General features: G+C 42.3%; 1 protein-coding gene across 4 annotated transcripts in view; it reads right to left on the reverse strand.

Annotated features, from left to right (window-relative positions):
* LOC113534113 (A disintegrin and metalloproteinase with thrombospondin motifs 16) overlaps positions 1 to 27,805 on the reverse strand; it is a 31,129-nt gene that overhangs the window by 2,517 nt on the left and 807 nt on the right. The window contains exons 2-22 of one of the 4 annotated variants that reach the window (XM_034307656.2): positions 26,984 to 27,041; positions 24,945 to 25,279; positions 21,614 to 21,854; positions 21,211 to 21,407; positions 20,491 to 20,574; positions 20,223 to 20,382; positions 17,776 to 17,881; positions 17,550 to 17,687; positions 15,772 to 15,925; positions 15,019 to 15,114; positions 13,852 to 14,000; positions 13,476 to 13,648; positions 13,193 to 13,323; positions 12,642 to 12,765; positions 12,165 to 12,409; positions 11,947 to 12,085; positions 11,205 to 11,331; positions 9,463 to 9,667; positions 9,113 to 9,307; positions 8,098 to 8,307; positions 3,815 to 4,024 (exon numbers count right to left, since the gene is read on the reverse strand). In XM_034307656.2, coding sequence (XP_034163547.2) covers positions 3,815 to 4,024; positions 8,098 to 8,307; positions 9,113 to 9,307; positions 9,463 to 9,667; positions 11,205 to 11,331; positions 11,947 to 12,085; positions 12,165 to 12,409; positions 12,642 to 12,765; positions 13,193 to 13,323; positions 13,476 to 13,648; positions 13,852 to 14,000; positions 15,019 to 15,114; positions 15,772 to 15,925; positions 17,550 to 17,687; positions 17,776 to 17,881; positions 20,223 to 20,382; positions 20,491 to 20,574; positions 21,211 to 21,407; positions 21,614 to 21,854; positions 24,945 to 25,279; positions 26,984 to 27,041 — 3,477 coding nt within the window. Of the gene's footprint in view, positions 1 to 3,814; positions 4,025 to 8,097; positions 8,308 to 9,112; positions 9,308 to 9,462; positions 9,668 to 11,204; positions 11,332 to 11,946; positions 12,086 to 12,164; positions 12,410 to 12,641; positions 12,766 to 13,192; positions 13,324 to 13,475; positions 13,649 to 13,851; positions 14,001 to 15,018; positions 15,115 to 15,771; positions 15,926 to 17,549; positions 17,688 to 17,775; positions 17,882 to 20,222; positions 20,383 to 20,490; positions 20,575 to 21,210; positions 21,408 to 21,609; positions 21,855 to 24,617; positions 24,704 to 24,944; positions 25,280 to 26,983; positions 27,042 to 27,805 lie in introns of those variants that run through there. The other 3 variants (XM_034307680.2, XM_034307697.2, XM_034307724.2) reach the window with 3 other exon arrangements.

The raw sequence follows: 27,805 nt of genomic DNA on the forward strand, positions 1-27,805 counted from the left end.
TTGAGAACAGGCTGATGTGTACCATTGTGGTGTGTGTGTGTATGTGTGTGTGTACCTGAGACCAGGCTGATGTGTACTACTGTGGTGTGTGAGAGCGGTGTGTGTGTTTGTGTGTGTGTGTGTACCTGAGACCAAGCAGATATGTACAACTCTGGTGTGTGTGTACGTGTGTGTGTTTGTGTGTGCGTATACCTGAGACCAGGCTGATGTGTGCCACTCTGGTGTGTTTGTGCGTGTGTGTGTACCTGAGACCAGGCTGATGTGTACCACTGTGGTGTGTGTGAGAGCGGGGGATTGCCACCTTGTCATGGTGGAGAGGCTTGCGTGGTCCTGTGATCCCAAGAGCGATGCCTTGGAATGAGGCAGAAAGAGTCCTTCGGCAGCTGCATCCATGACTGAGCAGCCCTCTTTAGGATCCACTCTGCTCACCCCACATGGGGAAGGGGCTAGAAAAGGTGCCCTAAAAATAGCCTGCCTCAAACCTCCTGACTGGATTACCGTGTCCAGAGGGATCACCATTTGCGGTCAGAAACATAAAATTATGAACTTTGGAGCCTGGAACGTACGCACATTGATGGATAGTGCAACCAGTTATAGACCGGGGAGGAGAACTGCAATCATTGCTAGAGAACTGAGAAGATATCGGATAGACCTAGCTGCCCTCTCTGAAACCCGGCTAGCAGACGAAGGACAAGTGAAAGAGGAGAAGGGTGGCTTCACTTTCTTCTGGAAAGGAAAAGCTGCTGATGAGCCCAGGATCCATGGTGTTGGAATTGCCATTAAGAACCCGCTTATCAGCCACCTCTATGAACTATAATCCTGTGGGGATTAGTGAGTGTCTCATGATCATCCGTCTGGTGCTTGCCAACAACCAGATAGCAACAGTTGTGAGCGTCTATGCCCCTAATTTAGACTCTCAAGAGGAAGTAAAAGAGACCTTCTATGCCTGCTTAGATGAGACACTGTCGAGAATCCCCAAGGAATATAAGATTATTCTCCTTGGAGACTTCAATGCCCGGGTTGGCAGGGATCAACACCTCTGGGAGGGCACTATAGGAAAGGAAGGCATCAACACTAGTGGAGTTATGCTTCTCAGCAATTGTGTCAAGCATGATCTCATCATCACTAATACTCTCTTTCACCAGAAAAACAAATTTAAGGCATCTTGGAGACATCCCCGCTCCAAACAGTGGCATCTCATTGACTATGTCATTGTACGAGCCAGGGACCACTGTGACGTGAACATCAGAAGAGCCATGGTCGATGCAGATGACTGCTGGACAGATCATTGCCTCAAATGCTCCACAATGTCAATCAAACTTAAGAGGAAGAGGAGAATTAAAAAAATCAGATCCGACCAAGACTGAACCTTGACAGCCTTGATGAAACTGCCACACAGCAGCAACTTCAGGCCTCTCTTGGGGAAAGCCTCCAACAAGAATACCCTGATGACATCGAAGGGCACTGGAGTCTGTTAAAGTCTATCATCCTTGCTACCTGCAAAACCATTCTTGGGTACAAGAAAACATCAGGACTGGTTTGATGAGAATGACACAGAGATAGAACAACTCATCTCCAAGAAAAGGAAAGCCTTCTGTGCATGGCAAAATGATGTAACCTGCAAGGCCAAAAGGCTGGCTCACTCCAGAGCCAAGGCAGATGTCCAGAGACGGGTAAGGGAGCTAAAAAACTCTTGGTGGACAGAAAGGGCTCTTGAAATCCAGAGACTGGCAGACTCTGGTGATACCAGGGGCTTTTTCAGTGCTACCAAGGCTGTCTATGGTCCAAGCTATCATGGCCTAAACCCCCTGCGCTCAAAGGGCGGTCAGGAGCTGCTGAAGGACAATGAGTCCATTAATGCCCGATGGAAAGAGTATTTCCAAGAACTCCTCAACAGTGACAGCTCAACTGAAATTGACATTACCAAACATATCCGCCAGAGTCCCATCAGAGAAGACGTGGGGGAACCTCCAACTATAATAGAGGTTCAAGACGCCATCAGGAGCCTTAAGGCCGCCGGTCCGGATGGGATCCCAGCTGAGATCCTAAAGGAAGGCGGTTCGGAGCTCCTGTACCACATTCATGCCCTACTCCTCAAAGTCTGAAGAACTTCAAAGAAGAACTTCCCTCAGAGCTCAGGGATGCTCTAATAGTGACCATATTTAAGAAGGGGGACAAGGCTGAATGTGGAAATTACAGGGGCATCTCGCTCCTGTCAACAACAGGCAAAGTTCTTGCTCGTGTTCTTGCAAACCGACTACTACCACTGTCTGAGGAAATACTCCCAGAATCACATTGTGGCTTCCGCCCATTCAGAGGTACAGCAGACATGATATTCACAGCACGGCAACTGCAGGAAAAATGCCGTGAACAAAGACAGCCTTTGTACATGGCCTTTATAGACCTGACAAAGGCTTTTGACACAGTAGACCGCCAGGCCCTGTGGAGCATACTGTCAAAGTACGGCTGTCATGACAAGTATATTAGAATACTGAGGCTCCTACATGACGGCAGTCAGTCAAAGTGCTCAGCAATGGCTCAGCAATGGCGGCTCCAAGTCTGAACCTTTTACAGTGGAAACAGGGGTCAAACAGGGATGCATCATTGCACCCATCCTATTTGCCATCTTCATTGCAGCCATACTCCACCTCATTGGCGAAGAGCTGCCACAGGGGATTCCAATCATGTACAGAACTGATGGCATACTCTTCAACCTTAACAGGTTTAAGGCCAAGAGTAAAGTCAACTGCACTACTATTACAGAGTTACAGTACGTGGATGATAATGTCATCGCCGCACACTCCGCAAAAGACCTCCAGGGCATTCTGAATGCTTTTGCCAAGGCGTACAGAGCCCTGGGCCTAAAATTAAACATCAAGAAGACCCAGATCCTCTATCAATCTCCACCTAACCAGCCAGCTATCCAGCCAAACATAAAAGTGGACAATACCACTCTTGAGAATGTGGACCACTTCCCTTACCTCCGCAGCCTTCTTTCCTCAAAAGCTGACATAGACTCTGAGGTTAACCATCCCCTGAGTTGTGCCAGTGGAGCCTACGCCAGGCTCAGGAAAAGAGTCTTTGAAGACCGAGACTTATCAGTCCAAACAAAACTCCTGGTCTATAGAGCTGTTGTCCTCCCAACCCTGCTGTATGGAGCCGAGTCATGGACCACCTACAGCAGACACCTGAGGGCCATGGAACAATACCATCAAAGATCCTTACGAAAGATTCTGAGGATCAGCTGGGACGACAGATGCACCAACATCATGGAGGAAGCCAACATGACCAGCATCACCACTACTATAATGCAGCACCAACTTCGATGGACGGGCCATGTCATCCGCATGCCCAATACACGTCTCCCCAAACAGATTCTGTACTCTCAGCTGAAGGAAGGTAGTCGAGCAACTGGTGGACAAAAGAAACGTTATAAGGACAACATCAAGGCCATTTTGAAGAAATTCTATATTACTCTGAGCAACTGGGAACACATTGCACTGGACAGAAGCTCCTGGAAGAAATCCGTGCAGGATGGTGCAGCACATCATGAAATAGAACTCTGCCATGCCGCAGAGATAAAGCGACAGCTTCGCAAGGAGAAAGATAAAAAGGCTCAACCATCATCAACAATTACCACTCTCTCCTGTCCACATTGCAGCAAAGTATGCGGATCGCGGATTGGCCTCTACAGCCATCTGAAGTCCCACAAGTAGACCCAAAAGAGAGGACAGTCATACTCGTTTCGAGTGACCGCCAATGATGATGATGGTGAGAGCGGTGTGTGTGTTTGTGTGTGTGTCTGTTTGTGTACCTGAGACCAAGCAGATGTGTACCACTGTGGTGTGTTAGAGTGGTGTGATTTGATGCAGTCAGGTTGAACACACACTCTCTGCAGCTCGGCTGATGGTTTGGGTGTGTGTTGGCACTTCTTCTCTGTCAGCGTTCTGTGTTTCCCCATTATGTCCTTCTCCACACACTGCAGAGAGCGGAACTGTACACCTGCACCACACGTCACTGAACACTACACACACACACACACACACACACACACACACACACACACACCCCTCTAACATGAACAGCCGCACTTCTATTATGAAGAGTAACATGATTAATGAGTTTAATCACATTCTCATGGGTTTCATATTTGTTTATTATGCTGTCTATCTCTCTGTTTGTCTGTCTGACAGTCTGTCTGTCTGTCTATCCGTCATTATGCCTTTCCATCTCTCTATCTATCAGTCAGTCTGTCAATGTTTGTCCATCCATCTGATTCACTATCAGTCTGTCAGTGTTACTGTCTGTGTGTCAGTCTGTGTATGTCTGTCTTACATGTCTGTCAGTCTGTCTGTTCTAATTTCTGTCTTTCTGTGTATCTGCCTGTCTGCCTTTATGTCTTGCTATGTTTTTCTGCCTTATTGTCTTGTTGGTCTTGCTTTCTGTCTGTCCACCCATCTATCTGTCTGTCTGTCTATCTGTGTATGTCTGTCTTAAATGACCATTTGTCCTACTGTCTGTCAGTCAGTTCTGTCTATCTGTCTTACTACCTCTCTGTGTCTGTATGTCTGTCTTAAATGTCTGTCTATCTTTCTCTCTCTGTCTGTCCTTGTGACTGAGACCAGGCTGATGTGTACCACTGTGGTGTGTGTGTGTGCATGTGTGTGTGTGTGTACCTGAGACCAGGCTGATGTGTACCACTGTGGTGTATGAGAGCGGTGTGTTTGTGTGCGTGTGTGTGTGTACCTGGGACCACGCTGATGTATACCACTGTGGTGTGTGTGTGTGTACCTGAGACCAGGCTGATGTGTACAACTGTGGTGTGTGTGTGTGTGTGTGTGTGTGTGTGTGTGTGTGTCGGAGGCTGATGTGTACCACTGTGGTGTGTGTGTGTGTGTGTGTGTGTGTGTGTGTGTACCTGAGACCATGCTGATGTGTACCACTGTGGTGTGTGTGCGTGTGTGTGCGCATGTGTGTGTGTGTATACCTGGGGCCACACTGTTGTGTACCACTGTGGTGTGTGTGTGTACCTGGGACCATGCTGATGTGTACCACTGTGGTGTTTGTGTGTGTGTGTGTGTATCTGAGACCAGGCTGATGTGTACCACCGTGGTGTGTTTGTATGTGTGTATCTGAGATCAGGTTGATGTGTACCACTGTGGTGTGTGTGTGTTTGTGTGTGTGTGTATCCGAGACCAGGCTGATGTGTGTCACTGTGGTGTGTGTCTGTGTGTGTGTTAGAGCGGTGTGTGTGTTTGTGTGTGTGTGTCTGTGTGTGTGTGTGTATACCTGAGACCAGGCTGATGTGTACCCCTGTGGTGTGTGTGCGCATACCTGAGACCAGGCTGTGTCTATCTGTCTTACTACCTCTCTGTGTCTGTATGTCTGTCTTAAATGTCTGTCTATCTTTCTCTCTGTGTCTGTCCTTGTGACTGAGACCAAGCTGATGTGTACTACTGTGGTGTGTGAGAGCGGTTTGCGTGTGTGTGTCTGTGTCTGTGCGTCTGAGACCAGGCTGATATGTAGCACTGTGGTGTGTGTGTGTGTGTGTATACCTGAGACCAGGCTGATGTGGACTACTGTGGTGTATGAGAGCGGTGTGTTTGTGTGCGTGTGTGTGTACCTGAGACCAGGCTGATGTGTACCACTGTGGTGTGTGTGCGCGTGTGTGTGTGGTGTGTGCGTGTGTATGTGTGTGTGTCAGAGGCTGATGTGTACAACTGTGGTGTGTGTGTGTACCTGGGACCATGCTGATGTGTACCACTGTGGTGTGTGTGTGTATCTGAGACCAGGCTGATGTGTACCACTGTGGTGTGTGTGTGTACCTGGGACCAGGCTGATGTGTACCACTGTGGTGTGTGTGTGTGTGTGTGTGTGTGTGTGTGTGTGTATCTGAGACCAGGCTGATGTGTACCACTGTGGTGTGTGTGTGTGTGTGTGTGTGTGTGTATCTGAGACCAGGCTGATGTGTACCACTGTGGTGTGTGTGTGTGTGTGTGTGTGTGTATCTGAGACCAGGCTGATGTGTACCACTGTGGTGTGTGTGTGTGTGTGTGTGTGTGTGTACCTGAGACCAGGCTGATGTGTACCACTGTGGTGTGTGTGTACGTGTGTGTGTGTGTGTGTGTGTGTGTGTGTGTATCTGAGACCAGGCTGATGTGTACCACTGTGGTGTGTTTGTATGTGTGTATCTGAGATCAGGTTGATGTGTCACTGTGGTGTGTGTGTGTCTGTGTGTGTGTTAGAGCGGTGTGTGTGTTTGTGTGTGTATACCTGAGACCAGGCTGATGTGTACCACTGTGGTGTGTGTGTGTGTGTGTGTGTGTGTGCGTATACCTGAGACCAGGCTGTGTCTATCTGTCTTACTACCTCTCTGTGTCTGTATGTCTGTCTTAAATGTCTGTCTATCTTTCTCTCTGTGTCTGTCCTTGTGACTGAGACCAAGCTGATGTGTACTACTGTGGTGTGTGAGAGCGGTGTGCGTGTGTGTGTCTGTGTCTGTGCGTCTGAGACCAGGCTGATATATACCACTGTGGTGTGTGTATGTGCATGTGTGTGTGTGTGTGTATCTGAGACCAGGCTGATGTGGACTACTGTGGTGTATGAGAGCGGTGTGTTTGTGTGCGTGTGTGTACCTGGGACCACGCTGATGTGTACCACTGTGGTGTGTGTGTGTGTCGGAGGCTGATGTGTACCACTGTGGTGTGTGTGTGTACCTGAGACCAGACTGATGTGTACCACTGTGGTGTGTGTGTGCGTGCGTGTGTGTGTGGTGTGTGCCTGTGTATGTGTGTGTGTACCTGAGACCAGGCTGATGTGTACAACTGTGGTTGTGTGTGTGTGTGTGTGTGTGTGTGTGTGTCGGAGGCTGATGTGTACCACTGTGGTGTGTGTGTGTGTGTGTGTGTGTGTGTGTGTACCTGAGACCATGCTGATGTGTACCACTGTGGTGTGTGTGCGTGTGTGTGCGCATGTGTGTGTGTATACCTGGGGCCACACTGTTGTGTACCACTGTGGTGTGTGTCTGTACCTGGGACCATGCTGATGTGTACCACTGTGGTGTTTGTGTGTGTGTGTGTGTGTGTGTGTATCTGAGACCAGGCTGATGTGTACCACCGTGGTGTGTTTGTATGTGTGTATCTGAGATCAGGTTGATGTGTACCACTGTGGTGTGTGTGTGTTTGTGTGTGTGTGTATCCGAGACCAGGCTGATGTGTGTCACTGTGGTGTGTGTGTGTCTGTGTGTGTGTTAGAGCGGTGTGTGTGTTTGTGTGTGTATACCTGAGACCAGGCTGATGTGTACCACTGTGGTGTGTGTGTGTGTGTGTGCGTATACCTGAGACCAGGCTGTGTCTATCTGTCTTACTACCTCTCTGTGTCTGTATGTCTGTCTTAAATGTCTGTCTATCTTTCTCTCTGAGTCTGTCCTTGTGACTGAGACCAGGCTGATGTGTACCACTGTGGTGTGTGTGTGTGTCTGAGGCTGATGTGTACCACTGTAGTGTGTGTGTGTGTACCTGAGACCAGACTGATGTGTACCACTGTGGTGTGTGCATGTGTGTGTGTCGGAGGCTGATGTGTACCACTGTGGTGTGTGTGTGTGTGTGTATCTGAGCCCAGGCTGATGTGTACCACTGTGGTGTGTGTATGTGCATGTGTGTGTCTGTACCTGAGACCAGGCTGATGTGTACCACTGTGGTGTGTGTGCGCGTGTGTGTGTGTGTACCTGGGGCCACACTGATGTGCACAACTGTGGTGTGTGTGTACCTGGGACCAGGCTGATGTGTACAACTGTGGTGTGTGTGTACCTGAGACCAGGCTGATGTGTACCACTGTGGTGTGTTGGTGTGTGTATCTGAGACCAGGTTGATGTGTACCACCGTGGTGTGTGTGTGTGTGTTTGTGTGTGTGTGTGTGTGTATCCGAGACCAGGCTGATGTGTATCACTGTGGTGTGTGTGTGTCTGTGTGTGTGTTAGAGCAGTGTGTGTCTTTGTGTGTGTGTGTGTGTATACCTGAGACCAGGCTGATGTGTACCACTGTGGTGTGTGTGTACGTGTGTGTGTGTGTGTGTGTGTGTGTGTGTGTGTGCGTATACCTGAGACCAGGCTGATGTGTACCACTGTGGTGTGTTAGAGTGGTGTGATTTGATGCAGTCAGGTTGAACACACACTCTCTGCAGCTCGGCTGATGGTTTGGGTGTGTGTTGGCACTTCTTCTCTGTCAGCGTTCTGTGTTTCCCCATTATGTCCTTCTCCACACACTGCAGAGAGCGGAACTGTACACCTGCACCACACGTCACTGAACACTACACACACACACACAGACACACATACACACACCTCTACCATGAACAGCCGCACTTCTAATATGAAGAGTAACATGATTAATGAGTTTAATCACATTCTCATGGGTTTCATATTTGTTTATTATGCTGTCTATCTCTCTGTTTGTCTGTCTGACAGTCTGTCTGTCTGTCTATCCTTCATTATGCCTTTCCATCTCTCTATCTGTCAGTCAGTCTGTCAATGTTTGTCCATCCATCTGATTCACTATCAGTCTGTCAGTGTTACTGTCTGTCTGTGTGTCAGTCTGTGTATGTCTGTCTTAAATGCCCATCTGTCCTACTGTCTGTCAGTCAGTAATTCTGTCTATCTGTCTTATAATCTGTCCATGTCTGTATGTCTGTCTTAAATGTCTGTCTATCTTTCTCTCTCTGTCTGTCCTTACTGTCTTGTTGGTCATACTGTCTATCTTACTGCCTGTCCACCTGTCTGCTTGTCTGTTGGTCTGTCTGTGTCTGTGTGTTTCTGTCTGCCTGTCTGTCTGCTTGTCTGTTGGTCTTTCTGTTTCTGTCTGTCTATCTGTCTGCTTGTCTGAGTCTGAGTGTGTGTCTGTCTGTTGGTCTGTTTGTCCATGTGTCTTTATGTTTATCTGTCTGTGATTGTGCCTATCTGTCAATTTACATACCTACCTACCTACCTACCTGTCTGTCTATCTGTCTCTCCATGCGCCTTTTTTTGTCTGTCTGTCTGTCTGTCTGTAAATCTGTCTATCTGTCTATTTACATACCTACCAACCTACCAGTCTGTGTGTCTGTCTGTCAGTCTTACCTGTTGCCAGTGAGTGAAGCTCCAGTGTGTAGTGTGTGTTCTTGGGCAGGGTTTCAGTACACAGTTCTCCAGGCTTTGTGGTTTGGGCAGGAACACACACTCGCTGTCTGGAAGAACAAGGTCACGCGATCCTAGATTTCTGCGCATACACACCACTGCCCTCCTCTGCACACCCTTACCACACTTACGTGAACACTGACACACACACACACACACACACACACACACACACACATCATGTGTGACGGTCGAGACCACAGATAGGTGGGTGTGTCTTTCAGTCCATATATGACCTCATGTGTGTGCATGAAGAGTGCAGTATAGGTGTGTGTCATTGTGTGTGTCCTCACCTGAGTCCAGTTGCCGACGCTCCATGTAGGTGGGCAGGAATGTGTGTTACAGGTGCGTGTGCGTGCAGGCGGAGGCTGAACACACTTCTGATCACTCAACACCTTCACCCGAGTGTGACTCGCCGTCTGAACACACTGCACCTGTCGACTCTGTTCCCCCGAACCACACGTACGACTACACACACACCAGTCTCCCACATTCCATCTGCATCATCATCACACACACACACGGAGCTTGAGATTAGTATAAGATCAGTAGTGTACAAACACTGACAAATAACAAGTCAGTCAATCTAATATAGCTAACTATAGATGTCTCTCTGTCTACCAAGATGTCTGTCTGCAAATCTGTCTATCTCTGTGTCCATCCATCTGTTAATCTGTCTGTCTTTGTTTGTGTGTCTATCAGTCTGTCTGTCTCTCTATTTTTATCAGTCTACATATCTTTATTTCTACCTTATCTGTCTCTCAGTCTGCATGTCTGGTCATCCTCTCAGTCTGTTTATCTATCCATCCATCTACAGTAACACATTTTTCCCATCATATCCTGTGTGTCCTTTTCTACGGAGACTCATCACATTATGGAGGCTGAGAGCCTTAAAGAAGCACCCGTGACCTTTGAATGAAGAGTGTGTGTTTTGGATTTACACCTCACTCACTTGAGTACAGGAGGATCTGATACCTTCTATGCTCACATGTGCTCTGTGTGTGTGTGTATGTGTGTGTTTTACACTGTAAACTGAACTCATGCTGATGTCAGGTCTTAAATGTGATCATGTTCTTATTTCCATGAGGTAATGTGTAAAAATATAGGACCTGCTGAGACTTTGGTCTTGGGGAATACATGCATTTGTGTGTGTCTTTGAGTGTGTGTGTGTGTGAGAGAGAGTGAGAGTGAGAGAGAAATCCATTCGGGAAGCTATTTATTCCCATGTCACATAATAGTACCTGTGAAAGTAGGAGGAGCAAAGTTTTGGTGTGGAGACTAATGATTGTGATAATTGTTCAAATTTTACTTGAAATTTGCCCCGAATTTGCATTTATTTAACACAAAGTTATAAAAGAAAATCAATAATACAGCTTATTTTATGTTAGTACGTCACATGCCTACCTTACAGGATGAACTATAAAGCGTGAGACAATGTGATTTTGTCTTAATTGCAGTAAGCGACACAAATGATGCTCTGGGTGCCAATACATTAAGTTTTGAGTGTAAAGTTATTATCAGACCTTAACACACACAAAAAACAAATGTCATGTTGGAAATAAACGTGTTCTACAGCTGTATATCCTATGTAGGGCAAATTAAGTTACCAGGAAGCCATTTGGGATTGAAAATGGTGGATTTAAGGTGGATCACCGGTAAGAAATACATTGAGCTAAAATTAAATTGATCTAAATATCTGAAAAAATAAAGCATGAATGTGGATAGCCACCAGACAAAAACTGTCTAGAGACATTAAATCAGCTCTATTATGTGACAATGGTTTTTTGAGCAATCAGTAATCTGCACTACTGTAGCTACACCCACAACACAGTGACCATTTCAGGCATTTTTCAAGAACCCTAAGTTCTAATGCATATCTGGTTTTTGTTTTTTTGAGTTCACAGTTCCTAGGTTCCACATTTTCATTGCTTTCTAGGCTTCCCAAATTTCATTTCCCTAAGTTAAATTTTTTCCTAGCTCTATAGAGTTCAGCATATTTTCTATTTTCTATACAGATTTATCACTGTGGTGTTACCTGGGAGGGCAGGGTTGGGTGTTACAGGAAATGGTGCCGGTTTTGGGCCGAGATTTGGGGTTACAGTAGGACGTGTTCACTTGGACTCGCTGATCCTTATAACACGCTGCCTTCGTTTTCATCTCACCTAAAAGACGGAGAAGGAGAACACTTTACCATCCAGACCTCATAACTCACTAATAAGCATCTGAATTACTGTATATTAATAATTGTTAAGTACTAATTTATTAACATCATATTTTATTTATTTATAACATTACAAAGGATACACAAGGGACACAAGAAACAGGTGACCACCGTGATGATAATGATGATCATAATTAGAGTTTAGTAGATTACTAATAAGCTAAAAATCCCATTTTAATGCAGTCTCCCTTTATTATTATTTTATTTACTTATTTTTTAGTAGTTCAGTAGTTTTAGTGGTTGCCTGTGGTCTTTTCAAGCTTATATTAAGTACACTATTATGTAGGTACTAATCTTGCTCTAACTGCAGGGGACTGAGTAATTATAGGGTCAAGTAGGAGGGGACAAGGTCCCAACCTTCTCATTTCTACTGATTCTCATTGATGGGAGGGGAACGGAGTGAAGTGTGCAGGAAATAACCCTAATTAAGGCACATCTAAGACACAGGAGGTCATTATTAGGTCAGTGTCTAAACAATACCTTTATAAAGGTGACATTAAAAATGCTATAGACGCTGTTATCAAAGAGAAGTGTTTTGCCAAGTGTTTGTGTGTACCTCCGGCACAAGTAGCAGAGCACTCGGAGCGAATCACAGCCCACGTGTATTTGTGTTTGGGCTTGGTTACCTTCTCCGTCTTTACTTTGGTTACTGTGTATTCCCACTGCACACCTGGGTTCGAACCCTGCAGCAGGATCTGAAAACAGGACATACAAAAAATAATTGACATGTTTATTGGCTTGAAACCAGTTCGGAGACAGACATAAGGACCCTACCTCTACCACCAGAGTTTCACTGGTTGGTCCTGTGGAGGTCAGGCTCTCAAGACCATTATAGGGCCGTTTGTAGTCAAAAACTGATCCCGCAATGGAGTAATGTCCAGGCCAGTCCACTTTCCAATGACCATTTAGATAGTATTTCCTGTGTGTATTCCTCAGGGCAAGAAAAGATCTGGAGGAGTTTGACTCCACCACATGAATACTACGGGCACCTGGTGGGATAGTGACCACTCCATAGTACTCTAATACACAGAGACAAACAAAAAAGAATCAAAGAAGAGTGAGTTTATACTCACGAATTTGAATTATGAACTATTAGAGGCATATTGAGCTTGTTGGAAATAATTATGTTTAGTGTCTTGGCTTTACAATTGATGCAATGCTCTGTGGTGTACTGGCTTTACAATTCATGTAATGCTGTTTGGTGTACTGGCTTTACAATTGGTGTAATGCTGTTTGGTGTTTTGGCCTTACGGTTGGAGTAGTGTTGTTTGGTGTATCGGCCTTTGTAGAGTTTGCAGGTAGAGTTTTTGCCATTGCAGACACCACACATGTCCAGTACTGCTGTCGAACCCAGCTCTTGGTCACAACCCACTCTCTGTAGAAGACAATGTTAAATTTTTAATCCAGACATAACAAAACAAATAGAAACACAAGAGTTGGCATATAGGTGAAGATTGATATAAACAGTTTTGAAACACAGCAGTGTAGCGTAGCCGTGGTGTGATATTTGTCATACTTTTCAGTATAGCATAATAGTATGTACTTTTGGACGTAATCAAAATTAATGACACTCATCGAGAAAGCTTCACTGATCATGATAAATGCTTAGCTAGCTAACAACACTGCTAAACATAAGGTGTGCTACACCTTATATGTGTTTTACATACCCTAGCCTTTGGATGTCATCTTGTCATTGTCTCTGCATTAGACTATTCAAAAACACTATAGTTGATGGAAACACCCCACCAATATTTGCACAATATGTACACGATACCTTCATACAGTTTGTAAGAACACATTACCTCACACACGCCGTCAATACACACACTGTTGCTGTCCAGTGTACACCGTGTGCCATCATGGACTTTGTTGGAAAGTGCAAAGAAGAAGTCGTAGCCCTCAGCAAAGCAGTAGAGCTTGCACGCATCATGATCTAGGAAGAGAACTAACACTCAGCTCACAGAGTTTTGCACATTCAATAGAAACACACATACACACCGTCTATCAGAATTTGATATAGATTATTATGCAAGTCTTTAATAGGAAACACTAGGTGTGTGTGTGTTTGTGTGTGCGAACACACACCTTTAAATTGTGTGTAAGGTTTCCATCTGTAATAAAGGCCGCGGAAGGGCTTTGTGTTAAACTCTGCACACTGAGCTGCTCTGAAGTCCACCGCACTTGCAGGACAGTCAAAAGTGTTACACAGTTTATATACACGAGACACGCCCTCACACATACTCCCTCCATCCACATGCCTGCAGGGGGAGAGAGAGAGAGAGAGAGATGAACACACAGAGGATGAGTACCAGAGAGAGAAAGAGTGATGGTGATAAAAAGGAAGCCAGACCAAAGAGTAAATGAGTCAAATAATGAGGTTATGTGTCAAGTGTGTGTTTGTGCATGTATATGCACGTGTGTATGCATGTTTATGCGTGCGTGTGTGTGTGTGAATACACACTCGTGGTGGTTGCACTGTCGCTCTCGGTACATCACACCGCTCTCACACGTCCTGGAGCAGCTCGACCAATCGGACCACCCGGACCAGTGACCGTAACCAGGCTGAGGACCTCCATCTCCCTGTTTTACACACTCTCCACGACGGCACCACTGGGAGAACACACACACACACATACATATCTTAATTCATTTCATTTGGATTAGATCAGATGCTAAAGTATCATGGTCTAAATTATATCAAGAAAGTGTCAGTAATGTACGAAATTTGTGTTTTTTTTCTTTTTACAGAATTTTAAAAATAGATAAGTATTTTTGTATTTTTAGGCTATTTTAGTCTATTTTTGTATTTTTAGGCTTTTTAGGCTATTTTTAGGCTAGGTTTAAATCTGTTAATGTCTCGAGATTCCATGAACATGAACAACCTGCTGAGTTAGCAGTTAGCAAGTGTAATTACAGTGTAATTTTAATCACCAGGAGCATTTTCTTAAAAGTTTACCAACACAACTGAGGTAAATGTTGATATTCCTAATTGTTTTGTCTTGTTTCCACAGTTACTTTATCTTTCCATTGTCCATACTATAAGCAACTTAATGGCTTTTTGCTAGTTAGCTAAATTGAGATCCTCAGTCCTTAGCTAGCTTTTGTTTTCACAGTTGCCTAGTAACAGTGTTCTCAAGAATCCCCTTTTTTTATTTAGGTTTTCTATTTAAAAAAATGGCTGTGATTCTAATACCAAAACCTAAAAACATAGCTTGACATCAAGTGTTCATGCAGGACAGAGGCAACACCTGTGGTGATGTAATGGCATGACTAGCTATGTGCTAGCTTGCAGAATCGTAACTTTATTTCAGTTTCATATATTCCATGTTGATATTCCAGATTGTTCTGTCTTGTTTCCACTGTTACTGTATCTTTACATTGTCCATATAAGTGACTTAATGGCTATGTGCTACAGTAGGTATGCAAGTTGTTATCCTCAGCTCTTAGCTAGCTTACGCCTAGCAACAGCATTCTTGGGAGTCCATTTGAAGAGTTAACATGCTGTTAGCCCAAGCTCCAGCTTTTGATAGAAGGGTTCTTATTGAAATTCTTTCAGGTTTTCTAAAATGGCTAACGTTCTAATCAGAAAACTACATGAAATATCTTGTGATGTAAATGTGATGTTCACCAAATCAGGGCCACAGCTGGAGCCCTCAGCCGCTGGCATGAATTTGGTCTCGCATTTTCGCCCGGTGCGATGACACCACAGAGCCTTACAGATGTCCTGAAACACACACACATACACACACATAAACAAAAAGGTGTGTAAAAGCAGGCGATTTAAAGAGATCATTTTTATATCTGTAACCTTTACCACGTTATCGTTCTTCCCTAATATAAGTCCAGTACCGTGCGTTCTGACTGGCTGAAAGCAGCAGGGACAATAACATTAGAAAAGCATACATGCAGTCTTTTGCTAAATCGTTAATGTAAAGTCATTAGCTAGCTTATCTTGTTCTTCATATTTATCCCAGTTGCCTAAAGACACAAAACCCCCCCACACACAAAATCATAAGCTTTTAATTATCATAATCCCAGTCATTATGTGTTTCAGCCAATAACAATAATGAAATAAAAACAAATCTTGGTGGTGGTGTCTGACTTTTTTCCCCCTTCCACAGTCCTCATCCTCATTTTAAGCCGATGTACAGACTTTCTCATTGGCAGCGCTCCAGTGTAAATTTAGCTATATTTTCAGGATCTACGTCTGTGAAGACGGAGAAATCTGCACTTTTTGCACTTTCTTATACATCCCAAAGGACCTTGTCTTATTTTGGCACTCTGTTTGGGACAAAACCCCTGGGTTCAGTGAGTTTATGAAGACAGTGTCCACAGTAGGGGGTCCCAAAGTCTGAGCGAAACAAACAGTGCGTTTTCTTGCCTTTTTGAAGTTCAGTGTGCAGAGTTTGGCTTTTACTCCAAACTGCCATTTGCACTGAGTGTCGGTGTCGTAGAGCTCGCCGGGAAGTTTCTCCGGATATTTGTATTCCTCCATCGCCTTCGGTTCATCCGAAAGACACGTAGCTTGAGCAGTGCTGATGGAACACACACACACACACACAGGGAAAACTCCTTGTAATTAAGTTCATCCATCTGTCTATCCATCTATCAGACTATTAATCCATATACATTCATCTATATATTTACCCATCCATCTCTCCAGCCATGCTTCCATCCTTCTTTCTATCTCTGTCCATCCTATTTGTCCATCCATCCATTAATCCTTCCCTCCATCCATCCATCATTTAGTCATCTCTGCATCCATCCATCCTTCCTACTTAATTTACGACATTTGTACATCCTTCCATCCATCCTTCCATCCATCTTTTAATCTGTCCATCCATCCAATCTTCCATATATCCATCCATCCAGCCATCAATACATCATCTGTCCATCTGTGTCCTTCCATCCATCCATCTATCCATCCATCCATCTATCTGTCCTACTTTCCATTCTTCCACCCATGAGTCAGTGCATCTAACCATCCCTTTGTCTGTCTGTCCATCCATCCATCCATCCATCCATCCATCCATCTGTGCATTCATCCATTCATCTATTCATCTGTCCATGCCTACATCTATTTCTATTTAGAAAATCTGTGCATACTTCCATCCACCCTTTGATCAATTCTTCTGTTTGTCCATCCATCAATCCATCCATCCATGCATCCACCCATTAATATATCATCTGTGTATCCATCCATCCTTCCATCTGTCCTACCTTCCATTTTTCCATTCATCTATCATCTGTCCATCTTTTCATCGATTTATGAAATTTTTACATTCTTCAATCTGTCCATCATCCATATATCCATTCATCATCTGTCCACTTGCATGTCTATCCATCCATCCATCCATCCATCCATAACATTAAATGTAAATATAAATGGATAAAAAGTACAATGTGTATTTTTAATAAATAAAAATCGTAATCAGTGGCAAACTGCTGTGGTTTAAGAGGAATAAAACGCTTAAGAAACACTTAGGAAAGTAACTCGTGCTAACTGTACCTCTGCTTCATCACACCACTCGTCACTGATTATTTTCCTATAAGAGCATGACATTGCACAGTTCACAAGGTCGAAGCCAGCTATGATTCATAAACAGTGTGACAGGGGAACGCCGGACAAACACATCAACGAGACTGGCGCTAATGAAATCGCTCACTAAAATCGGTCCTGTCTACGAGGAAGCTGATATTTCACACCTCACTGGTGTGTTAATTTAAGCCCGGAAACTGAAACTGGTATTATATCATCATATCAGCACGGAGGCCATCTTGGCTCTATTTCAGCACGACACCTCTGTAAATAGTGGCTTTAAAAAGATGACGCCACGTCTAGATACTGGAGACAGCACGAGTGTTCCCTATTTAGCCCAAGATATCTCTTTAGAACTCATAGTAATACGACTGTAATGTTTATTTTGAATTTCTTCCTAACTTCTATGAGTGCTTAGAAAAAATGTTTAAGTTAAATATAAAACGGTGATTTTAAAAACCAAATTTCAGCTATCTATAGCTATCTATATAAACAAACCTACGAAAATGTTTTCGAAGTAAATAAAAGTATTCTTTATATACAATATCATTAGTGGGGTGTACTACTCCTAAAATTGTAAGAGTAAATGAAAACTTTTTAGAAAGTGAACATGTATGTACCTGAGAAAGCGCGTGAGATACTGACGGCTGCAGGACGACCAGGAGAAGAGTCCGTTATCTCCTGCTAGTGTAGGGGACATGATGTTCCCTATGGACTTTTTACACACGTTTCCTTCACCATCGTGGACCATTCCAAAACTGAGAACACCAAAATAAAAATCTATTTTTAAATGATTAATAAATGACACTGAATTAATAACTTGATGAATGAATGAATTGTTCTTACTTGTGGCCGGACTCGTGAGCGATGGTGAAAGCGAGTCCGAGTCCCGTGTCCTCATTAATGGTGCAGCTCCGGTATTTACTGCACATCCCACTGATCGGAGCGAAGCCTAGAGGGAGATCAGGATGGATTTCATTAAAACGATGTGCTTTATAACAGCACATCACAAAGTGTTTTACTCCACTTACACCCCTGCAGTTTGCAAACAAAAGCATTTTCGATTGATTTAAAGAATCTCATGCTTCTTTTTATCAGGTTATAGTTTATGCTACATTACATGTTGTGTTGTGGAGCGTCCGCAAAACAGATTAGTCCCTGTTATCACTTACAGAGCGTTCCAAAGCACTGACACTGGAGACCCCTTCCATAAATGTTAAAGAAACGTCTCCTTAGATGATAATTAAATAAAGAGACATTTGTTTAATCAATTTACAAATGATCCATCATCTTTACATTTTGTCAAAGATTTGATATAAATTAGTACAGATTTTATAAAATTACCATTAACAAGTATAGAACTAAGACTTCCCTTTGATTAAAGAAAGAAAGAAAGAAAGAAAGAAATCACAAAAAACATAATTGTTAATTCCTTAATTGTTTTTGCTGAATGAATTATTTGTTTTTTAATTAATTGTTTAAAATAATGAGGGAAAAGAGAGAATGAATGAAAGAAAGAACACAAAGAAAGAATGAAAGGAAAAAAGAACAAAAGGAGAAAAGGGAACCATTAAAAAGAAAGTATCAGTTAATTAATGCTTTGTTTCTTTCTTGTTTTCGTTTGTGTTCTTTTTTCTTTTTGGTCTTTCTTTCTTTCTTGCTTGCTTGCTTTCTTGCTTTCATACACATCAAGATTGTGATGAGGAAGAAAGAATTGTCTTTGATTAAAGGAAAGATGATGGAAAAAAGTATACGTATGTGAATTAAAAATTAAAAAAAAGGAAAAACTTAAAGTAAACTGAGTCAATGACTTGATTACTATCTATCTATCTATCTATCTATCTATCTATCTATCTATTTATCAAATCTTAGAACTTGCTTTTTTGTAAGTTTCTCTGCTCATACTGTGTTTTTTTTTTTGGCTGTTGGAATAACGAACACAGTTTCACAAGCAGCATTAAAATGTGTGTTTTTCTCTCTCATGTCTTTAGTCACACCCTGTGAGATCTGTAAAAGCCAGAACTAATGTGTACATCCACATGGTTAGTGATTCACAGTGATTTCCTGTGTTAGAAATCCCACTTGTGCAGCTCTGTCAATCTGACATGGATGCTGAGAGAAGAAAAGTCTTCAGAAAAGAGAGCAAGAGGCTAAGCGAAGCACATCACTAGCCTTTAATCTTCTCTCCTCTGACCTGGCACAGGCGTGAGATCTTCACTAGCTCCCTCCTCTCATGCGCTACAGGCTTTAAAGAGGTTTTAATCACAGCCCACGCCCCTAATCACCGCGTTCCCTGCTGTCTTTGAACCGCCGCCTGGTGGCTGAAGAGCACAGCTAACAGGCGAACGCAGCTAGAGGGCTTACAGGTTCGAGGTGTTCAGGCTTTGAAGGCGGAGGAGCGCCGTTACAGACGAGGACATCTGATGTGTGTGAGAAATATACGCAAAGGTAAACTTGTGGGAAAGAAAGAATAAAAAAGGAAAGAAAGAAAGACAGAAGAAAATGAAACAAATGAACAAACAAAAACAATAAAGAATAAAAGGAAAGTATTAAGAATAATGAAAGAAGGAACACAAGAAAATGAAACAAAGGAAAGAAAGTATTGATAAATAAGGAAGGACCTAAAGAAAAGAAAGAAGAAAGAAAGAAATCAAGAAAGAAATGAAAAGTATTGAAGGATAGTATGAAGAATAATAAAAGATGCATCACATGAAAAAAAATTAAGAAAGAACTAAAGAAAAGAAAGAAAGAAAGAAAGAAACACAACAAACAACTGAAGGAAAGTGTCAAAGAATATTAAAAGAAGTAAGAACAAGAAGGACAAGAAGCAAGGAAGAAACAAACCAAAGAAGAATGAAAGAAGAAACACAAGAAAACACAAAAAGGACTACAGAAATGAAAAAAGTAAGAAACTAAAACAAGCAAAAGAAAAAAAAGCCAGAAAGAAAGAAAGAAAGAAAGAAAAACGAAAGCAAGGAAGAAGCGAACAGAGGAATAAAAACAAGAAAGAACTACAGAAAAGAAATGAGAAAGAAATTAAGAAAATGAAAGAAAGAAAGAAAGAAAGAAAGAAGGAGAAAGAAAGAAAGGGAACTAATCAAGTAAGAAAGCAAGAAAGAACAAATCAAAGAAAGGAAGAAATAAACAAAAACAATAAAGAATCGAGGGAAAGTAAGAAGAATAATGGAAGAAGGAGTGCTGATAGAGATAAATAAGGAAAGAACTAAAGAAAAAAGAATGTAAGAAAGAAAGAAAGAAAAGAGTGAGTAAAAGCTGGGCTTTGTGAGTTGTACCCAGTGTGTCACACGGCTCGTTCTTCCAGGAGCAGATGTCCAATCCCGTGAGCAGGATGGCGTGATCATGGCGACGACCTTCACGACCCGCCAGAGCCGACTGCCACTGACAGAAACTGCTCAGAGTGTGATCAGCGTGATGATTAATCACCAAACCGTCCTGAGCCCAGGGGGAAGGAATGAAAGAGAGAGGGAATAAAAAAGAGGAGTTTAATAAAAATGTGAAAAAGCAATACAGTACAAAAACAATACAGAAGTGTTTCCTCACCTGCTCTCCGCTCAGCAGGATCAGTCCCACAATCACCACGTTAATGTCTCCTCCTATTGTCTTGTCCTTAAACAGGGTGGAGACCTGCACAGAGAAGAAAGAAAGAAAGAAAGAAAGAATGGAAATAAAGGAGGAAATTAGATGATATGCAGATGTATGAGACAAGTCAGGGAGTATGTGCTTATGAGAGAAGGAAAATAAAAGATGAAAGAAAGGAAAAATGGACAGTTAGGGCATATGTTGTGATGAAAGAAAGAAATGAAAGGAATGGATAGAGAAAAACTGGAAAACTGGCGGTTGGTTGGATAGATGGATGGATTGATGGATGGAGTACATATGTGGTGATAAAGGAATGAATGGAACCAATTAACAGGGAGATGACAGACAGATGGATTCGATGGATGGATGGATAGATGAATGGGCAGATGGATGGATGGGTGGATGGATGGATGGATGGGCAGATGGATGGATGGATGGATGGGTGGATGGATGAATGGATGGGCGGATGGATGGATGGGTGAATAGATGGATGGATGAATAGATGGATGGATGAATGGATGGATGATTGGATGGGTGGACGGATGGATGGATGAATGGATGGATGTATGAATGGATGGGTAAATGGATGGATGATAAAATGGATAGATGGATGAATGGATGGATGGATGGATGGATGGGTGAATGGATGAATTTGATGGATGGATGTGTGGACAGAATCACCATGTTGAGGACAGTGAGGACGAATATGGTGACGTTCTCTCGTCCGTGATTCTCCATCATCTTCGGATCCACGACCACCAGCATCTCCACGTTGAGTCTGGGATTAGTGCTTAGCGTCGCTGCTCGCCTTCCTCTCAGCGCTGATTTATACTCGTCAGGAGAAATGTAAACATCTTCAGCGGGAGGCTGCGGCATATCTGAGAGACAAGAAAAAACAAATCATAAACAATAAAATCTAATAATAAACAATATCTAAAGCACTATTTCTGCTTGTTGCCATGGTTACATTCCAACATGGTTACGCATTAAAATAATGCATGCCAGCCAGCCAATCAGAATCGAGCATTCCTCATTGCCATACAGAACAATGTAACACAATATAATAAATAATGTCCTTACATACATTTCTTCCTTCTTCCGCAGTAGTGTTGTTTCTGGTGTGCTCCGTGTCTGTAGTCGTCATGGTGACCGTGACGTCGGTGACGCCGTTTGGCTCCGCCCGAGTGTTCCGGTGCATGTGTGTGTATCTTGTAGAGGATGTGCGGATGGTGTTCGGGTGCTGTGGTGTAGTTCTCATTCTGCACCTGGTGCAGGAGGAGCGGCTTCAAGAAGTAATCAGCCTCCTGGGTGCGGATCAGACCTGACTACACACACACACGCACACACACTTGAGACACCGTATATTTATTCAAATAAGTTTAAATGTATCATTTTAATCAATTCTGCAATCATTAAATCATTAAATGATTTCAAAGTGTTAGCTAACAAAGTTCCCAGCACCATGACCCGTGTGTGTGTGTGTGCGTGTGCATGTATACACACCCATCATCAGATTACACAGACAGGCGTAAATAGCGGTTGTAAATACAGATCCGGACAGGGATCCACACTACACACACACACACACACACACACACCACGTCTCAGTGTTGCCCCACGTGCAGCCTCTGGCACAAGCCGCTAACTCCTCATGCTAATTTCTCATGCTAAGTTACCACCATACACTGCTACGGTAATGCTAACTACGCTTAAGAAAAACTGCTAAACTCCTCTCAGGTTAATATACAGTGTTTGTTTTGGGTATTAAATACCTCTGTGATGCTTTCAGATCAGTGACTATGTTTCTGTTTTCACAGAATTACCTCAGCGAATATGCTAACTCCGCTAACTCCGACTGCGTCTCCCTTCGCTGCTGATTAAAGGACGAGAATGTCATCACGTCACATGCCATTTTATCTCCCTCACCTTTCTGTGTGTCTGTCACTCCATCCATCTGTGTTTAATAGGTGTGTGTGTTTGTGTATTTTTCATTCTTATCTGTTTTCCTCACAGACCTCTTGTGTTTTCTTCACACGCGAAGCTAAAGCTGATAAAACCTGACCTGCTTATTGGCTGTAATGTTTTTTTCCTCCATTATGCTATACGAGACAGCGATGGCTTTATGATTTAACTTCCTCCGCGGCAAGTTTTTACGATTTCTCTTTATAGTTCATGTGACATTGCACACAGGTTGCTGAAACATAGAAACTTCACAGGGGGATTCACAATGACAATCCCAATTAACATTCCAGTGAACCACCTCGCTAGTCAGGAGGTTTTTATTGTACACACACACACACACACACACACACACACACTAGCTTTCCTAAAGTTTGTGACACTAGGAGTGAAGAATTTATGCTAAAGGTCTACTGTACGTATTTATACTAGAGTATTTATACTAGAGGTCGTAATTCCTGACCTCCACACAGAAAACTTGGAATTCCTACTCAGGAACTCGGGATGGTCTTCTCATCACAGCTGCTCACATACAGACACATTCACTAGTTAAGTCTATAATACTAACTGTACAGTTCACTGTTTGAGGAAGAAAATATGCATCACTCATCACAGTTAGCTGGCTAGCTTGTTATTAGCACAAGATGAACATAGAGGCATCCACGTTTTTTCCCACACTTTGTAGCTCGGATGCATGGAAATTGAAAATGACGTCATTCCGGACTCTGACTTCCCAGTCCCGAGGTAAATCGAATGCAGCAATGGACTCAGAAACAAAGGCCACGCCTCCTTCAGTGGGACTGACAGGCAGAGAAACAAAGGCCACGCCTCCGTTTCTAAAACACAGGTCTAAAACGCCAACGCTCTTTAAATTGTCTGCGATGTGATCAAAAGCAGATTTTTAGGGACCCTACCAAGTGCCCTCATTCACTCAGCACATCTTTATGCACAAATTAAACCATGGTGCTGCTCGATATTTGGCTTTGGAAATGAAGAAGCTTTTAATAACCTTCATCTGAGAGCAACAATGACAACAATATCCATCTGCTAAAGCAGATAAAGAGAAGATATGATGGAAATGAATGAAACGAATAAACGATGATGTAGTGAGTGCGTGTTCCAGTCTATTCATGGCTGTGTCCTAAACAACACACTACTGTGTTATAGAAACCTGACACAGTAGTATGCTAGCTAGCTTTGAGTGCATGAGGAGGGTAATTACTCATCAGAGAAGCCTTCACGTGTTATGGTGTGAGAAGTCTGTTCTGAGATGTTTGCTGATGCTTACCCAGGTAACTAGCAGAAAGTTTCCATGACAACGCTAATTGTCCAACTTTGAAAGGGAATGCTAGCAAAGTCAAACCTACAATGACGTGCTGTAATTATTATAATGTTCCTATGATGGTCACTAATGAGTGGTCATAAAATAGAGAAAGACATGTCAGATACGTGTGTCTGGAAATCAAAAGAAAAGCAATGCTTGAAGCACAACAGTTTCCATCCAATGACGAGTGACATCACAATATAATCTTCATTATGTGAAAATTACAAAGGAGGACTAAGAAGGGAATTCAGGGAAAGTCAGTGTCTTTTGGGACTCACAGAGGAGTCTGTGTCCTCCAGTAAACACTCGCTGACCCTGAATTTATGTGGTTAAAAGGAATTTGATGAAAAAGTCATGAGAAATCTGATGGCACATTTTTGTCACTCTTTCAGCCCATCATCCATTCTTTTTTTTTGTCTGTTGGTTTACATGTCTTCATACGAAGACATTGTGATATTACACAATGCAACCGTTCCTCCAGAGAAAACGGCATGATTAAATTAAAAATGAAAGTTTTTGGAAAAGGACACATTAATGAGTAAAGAATAAACACAACATTAAAAGTAATGATAAACTCTTAAAACTCTTTCATAAATAAACATTGTTAGAGGAATAAAACACTTCGGGAGGTGGCAACAATAAATCTACTTCATCACACCAACCCAACGTTGATTATTTTCCTACAACAACACATCCTGAAGTGCTTTATTCCTCTTATACAATAGCAATTTGCCTACGCTAATTTCTTAGTGTTTTATTTATTCGAGAATGACACGTCATACTTTTGTTATCCGTTTATAGTTACCTTTAATGTTAGTTCCTGGTCTCAGTTACGTCCTAGCAGATATAAACAGTCGTTTCCTCACCTTCTTTCTCAAAAGAGAAAAACAGCTAAAAATGACAAAATGACAATTAAACGGTGAAAGAGCGCTTCCTAAGCAACCGAGGTTCAAATTTACAAAAACTCGAGAGGGAAACGTAGTATAAGAATGTTTTTTCCTGAACTAACTGTATTTTTGTGAATACCAATTTACAAATAATGTATCATTGTAGTATAGCCTCATCTTGACAGATGGCCACGCCCCCATAGATCCTGGGAAATCCCGGCTAATCACACGAAGAGCTGACTCACCATCCCAGCACACGTGGATAATGCCACTGTAGAGTTGACCTTTGACTTCAGTGACCCTTGATAGAAGCAGAAATCCTCTCCAGGGAAGGTCTCCAGCTTCTCTGTGCCGTTTTCACCCAGAGTTTGGATGGTAAATCCCGGAGCGACGAGACTGATGGAGGGATGCAGCTCCATGTGGAAGTTCTGTCCGAGACCACGGAGCAGAAAGTGGGCTGGGGAGGCAAGGTCAATCCCATGATCCTCCAGCGAGCGCTTCCTGCGATGATGATGAGCGACGGCGTGGGAAACGTAGCGGCCGTGACGGTCCACCTCGTATGGAGCCACGATCTCATACTCTGTAAAAAAAATACACAACCGAGTCAAACCATGTGCAGGGTGGACTCAAGGATGGAAGAAGAAAAGATAGAGGGATGGACATAAAGATTTATTTACCACGATTAAAGACAAATTGAGTGTTTATGTGATGAGATCTGAACAGAATCTATTCATAAGAGAGACTGCGATCTTTTTTTCTGGACACTTCAGAGGTCTATTCAGAGAGAGCGCACTGAACCCTAAAAATATCAAGATGGTGGTCCAAGAATACAGCCGTCCTGCTGTCTGGGTGGGACAGACGTCCTTCCTGTCTCCCCTGTCAATCACAGATACACGGGCGTCTTTCAGCTCGTGTATACAGAACAGTTATGTGTTTCAGGTTTCACTGCTTTGTTGCCAAATCAGTCAGAGCATGAGTGAGAGGAGTACGTTACATTACAGTAAACGCTTTTCTGTCCTCTGTGTGCGTTCAGCTGCACAACCATGTCACACCAGCAGGAGAAAACGCAGGCATGTTTTGTGTGTATGCGTGTGTGTGTGTGTGTGTGTGTGTGTGTGTATATACTGAATGGAGGAGGAATGGATAGCTGGATAGACAAATTCAGTGATAGTGAATATGTAAAGAAAAAAAAACAGAACAGGGAAAGAAAGAAAGAAAGAAATGCTTGGGGATGAATGGATGGCTGGATAGACAGATTCAGTGATAGTAAATAACAAAGAAAAAAGCAGAAAAAGAAAGAAAGTAAGAAAGAAAGAAGTAGTTGGGGAGGATTGGATGGCTGGATGTACAGTATGTGTTGATGATGAAAGAAAAGAGCAGAAGAACTAAGAAAGAAAGAAGAAAGAGGGTGGAAAAGGTATATGGGGATGAAAGAAAGGAGAGAATAGAAGGACAAGAAGGAAAGGAAAGGGTGGAGGATGAATGGATGGCTGAATAAACAGATTCAGGGATAGTGCAAATGTATGTGTTGAAAAAAGAGTGCAAGAAAAAAGAAAAAAAAGGAAGGTGTGATGTAGAAAGAAAGAAAAAACGAAAAAAGAAAGAAAGATGAATTAAAAAAATAAAAAGAAAGAAAGATAAAAAGGTTTGGGGATGAATGGCTCGCTGGATAGACAGATTCAGTGCTAGTGAATATGTACACTATATGTTGAAAGAAAAGAGAAGAACAGTAAAGAAAGAAAGGTGGGAAGTAGAAAGAAAGAAAGAAAGAAAGAAAAAGAAATGGCAGGGAAGAAATAAAAAAGACAAAAGGAAGAAAAGGAAAGAATGAAATAAAACAAAAGAGGAAAGACAAAGACAACAGGAGGAATGAAACAGAAAAGATTAGGAAAGTAAAGAATGGAGAGGAGAAAAGCGTGATTGGATGAGAGACAGCAGAGTGGGCGGGGTTATACACAACCAGCACTGTTCACACACTTGCCTGTGTATCTTTAATACAGCAGAGGATTAAAATGTGTCCACGAGGGGGCGGAGACACTTTCTCAGATTTTCTCACAGAAATGGCAATGGTCACTAGCTACGACTAGTTTGGAAATTAGTTACGATTAAATTGACAGAATTTCCCCAGATTTTAAGATGCTAGATCTTTACATCTAGTAGAGATACAAGCAAAAAATAAATAAATAAAATAATGTAGTTTCCAGAACTTTCTACAGCAGAAAATTAAAAACATTCCCCAATGGTCATCTCTAACAAACTCACCTTTCTGCATTGTAATGCTCACCTGTGTTTGAAGGTAACCCCAGAGATTCCAGCAGTGACGGAGAACTGGATTCAGCGCTCTAAAAAAAAAGAAGAAAAAAAAAAGATCATTTATGTAAGGAATTAAACACTGTGTTGTGCTGTTAAAGGAAATTAATGAACAACGTAACAAATGTAACAAAATAACAGCACATTCTGAAGTGGTTTATTCCTCTTATACCACAGCAATCAGTCAACGATTGCAATTTTCAGTTTAAAACAGAACGAAAAGTCATAGTTTTTATCCCTTTATAGTTGCATTGCATGTACGCGAAACAGTTTGTCACTTATACTATAGCAGCTGTAAACAGTCCCTCCCTCACCAGCCTTTTTTTTTCTCCAGAATAAAAGTAATAATAATTAAAAAGAACGCAGCTTGTCATTTTTTGCTACTAAGAAACCGCAAAGTGTAAACTCCTCTGTCCTGAAGACATCGGAAAGCTTAAAGTTACAGCTTTACCGCTGACACTGGAGACTCCTTCCATAAACATTAAATAAACGGATCCTTACTTTAAGAAAATGTCACAGTAACGATTACACATATTTAAAAAAATACATTTATGTTTATGTGACTTAAAATTAAGAGTTTTAATGCTGTTTACGGAAACAGCGAAAAAAAAAAGAATTAATGCAAATAAATTGCGTTTTCAGGACTTTCAGGACTTTTCACAACTTTATTCGGAAATAACAAACAATCAAAAAAATAAAAATAAAAATAAAAAAAAAAATATATATATTTATATATATATATATATATATATATATATATATATATATATATATATATATATATATATATATATAT

This window comes from Pangasianodon hypophthalmus, chromosome 1 (assembly GCF_027358585.1).
Source record: "Pangasianodon hypophthalmus isolate fPanHyp1 chromosome 1, fPanHyp1.pri, whole genome shotgun sequence".
Classification (NCBI taxonomy): Eukaryota; Metazoa; Chordata; class Actinopteri; order Siluriformes; family Pangasiidae; genus Pangasianodon; species Pangasianodon hypophthalmus.